This window comes from Condylura cristata, unplaced genomic scaffold (assembly GCF_000260355.1).
Source record: "Condylura cristata isolate star-nosed mole 26May11 unplaced genomic scaffold, ConCri1.0 scaffold00009, whole genome shotgun sequence".
Lineage (NCBI taxonomy): Eukaryota > Metazoa > Chordata > Mammalia > Eulipotyphla > Talpidae > Condylura > Condylura cristata.
The window spans coordinates 2,996,382-2,998,391 of record NW_004567110.1 but is presented as its reverse complement, the minus strand read 5'-3'; the positions used below and the strand labels follow the sequence as shown (position 1 = coordinate 2,998,391).

The 2,010-nt window shown below is 67.6% G+C and overlaps 1 protein-coding gene across 1 annotated transcript in view; it reads right to left on the bottom strand.

Moving 5' to 3' along the window:
• The window catches only part of LOC101629069 (protein FAM135B), a 15,548-nt gene that overhangs the window by 3,118 nt on the left and 10,420 nt on the right, over positions 1-2,010 (bottom strand). The window contains exons 6-7 of the mRNA XM_012722897.1: positions 1,052-1,203; positions 244-354 (exon numbers count right to left, since the gene is read on the bottom strand). Of these exons, the coding sequence (XP_012578351.1) occupies positions 244-354; positions 1,052-1,203 (263 nt within the window). The remainder of the gene's footprint in view (positions 1-243; positions 355-1,051; positions 1,204-2,010) is intronic.

Here is a 2,010-nt window from a genome sequence, read left to right as displayed (position 1 = left end):
GGCCCTGTGGGTGGCGTTCGACAGGGGGCAAAGGCTACAGCTTCTGGGTGCAGAGACCCTCCCGCTCATACCTAGTCTCTCACCTGTGATGCTCTACCCTGGGGTTCTGGGGGAGAGACTCCCGCGTGGCCTTGGGTAGCCGCTGGCCCCCAGCCCACCTCTGCGGGCCTGGCCGTGAAGCCCATCAGCAGCTGTGCCCAGCCCGTGCCCAGGCCCCTGTGGCGAGGGCTGCGTGGCGCTCACCTGTCTTCTGGCTGAGCTGGTAGAGGAAGCACTTGCGCAGGTCAGCGTGGTCCCTGAAGGCCAGCTGCAGCAGGGACCCCGACTTCTTCAGCTTCTGCATGAGCCACAAGCCTGACGGCAAGTGCCGCGGGCCCCGAGTGCGCGAGCAAAGGGAAAGAGGCGGAGGTGAGAGGAGCTCAGCGAGCAGTACATGATGCATGTTTAAAAGATTCATTTGTGTGTGCGTACAAAGCTGGGGTGCAGGCCAGAGGTGCAGGGGCGAGGATTCCCCAGAGACAGAGCGGGGAGCAGAACAAGCTGACTGAGAAAGTCCACTGCTGAGGGGAGCAGTGGGCAGTCAGGAGGGGTCTGCCTGCAGCACCTCCGGGGCAGGCGGGTATCGAACTCGTGCTGCAGTGGCTTCAGCTTCTCAGTGCTGCGCTCAGACCCGCTGCACCCAGCGAGGGCCCACGTGATGCATTTTAAGGATAAAGGCCTTGTGGGCATGTGAGCAAATGCTCGAGAGTTAGAGGCACGCCTGTCCACTTGTGTGCTGGCCGCAGCGCCTGGGTCAGACTGCAGATGACGGGGCCAGTGTGGGCCAGTGCCCCCAGGTGCAGCCAGGGGAGCAGCCCAAACTCGGGCCCATGTCCAAGGCCGAGAGGCTCGTGTCGGGGCCAGAGCCGGGGCGGCGCCTGCATGCTTGCGGGGAGGGAGCCTGCGCTCCCCTCCCTCAGCACCTCCAAGGCCAGGGGCCTTCCCGTGCGCCGTGAGCCCCTCCCTCGTCCGACTGTGGGACTGGACCGTGGGACCGGACCGGCGACCTCACCTGTGCTGACCAGGGCGCTGTTGTTGTACAGGGTCCCGAGGTGAGGCCCGGACAGCGACAGGAACGTGTGCAGCTTGCTGAGGTAATAGCGGAAGCGGGGCCTGGTCAGGACCGAGCGGATGATGATGTTGCCCAGCGAGTGGCCGATGAAGCTGAGGGACAGACGGCGGGTGAGCGCCGGCCCGGCGGGAAGGGCTGCGTGCGAGCCCGGGGTCAGCCGCCCCCCACCTCCAGCGGCCCGAGGGGTGGCTGGGCAGAGAGCAGGGCGGGGCGCTGGGTCACCCTGGCTGGTGGACCCCGGCACGCCGAGCTGGATGTCCAGAGGACAGTTCAGTGCCAGGGCAGTCAGGAGGGACGGGGCAGCTCGGCCAGGGCTGTGCTATATAACAGCAGCCCCCGCGGACTCCAGGGCCCTGGGTGCCCCCGGGGGCCTTTCTGAAACAAAAATGCGCCACTGCATCCTCCTGTCACTCAGGGATCTTGTCCCTGCTCCCAGCTGGCCCTCGTGACCTCGCTGCTGACTGTGACGCTCCTGCTCTGCGCCTCGCTCTCACCCACGGGCAGCCTCGGGCCTCCTGGCGGCCCTCACTGCTGCCCCCCACCCCCCGCCTGGCCCATCCAGCGCAGCTCAACGCCCAGTGAAACACCTCGTGATTCTCAACACCCGCTCGGCCCAGGGAAGCATCAGGCGGGCAAGGGCAGGGGGCCAGTGACCGTCGGAGGTGCTGCCTGGCCTGGTCTGGGTCCTCTGGCCGAAGCCCCGCAGCCGCGAGGCCCCGCCCGTGACATGGACAAGGGCACTTCACCCTGGGAGCTCAGGGGGTCGCGGCGCCGGCCCCAGGGGCCCGCACCCCGCAAGTGCCTCTGCCGCCCGCAGGGCTCACACCCGTGGGCACGATCTGCTGCCGCAGTGAGAAGACAGACCAGCACCGGTCTAGACCTGCGGCCCGGCAGGCGCC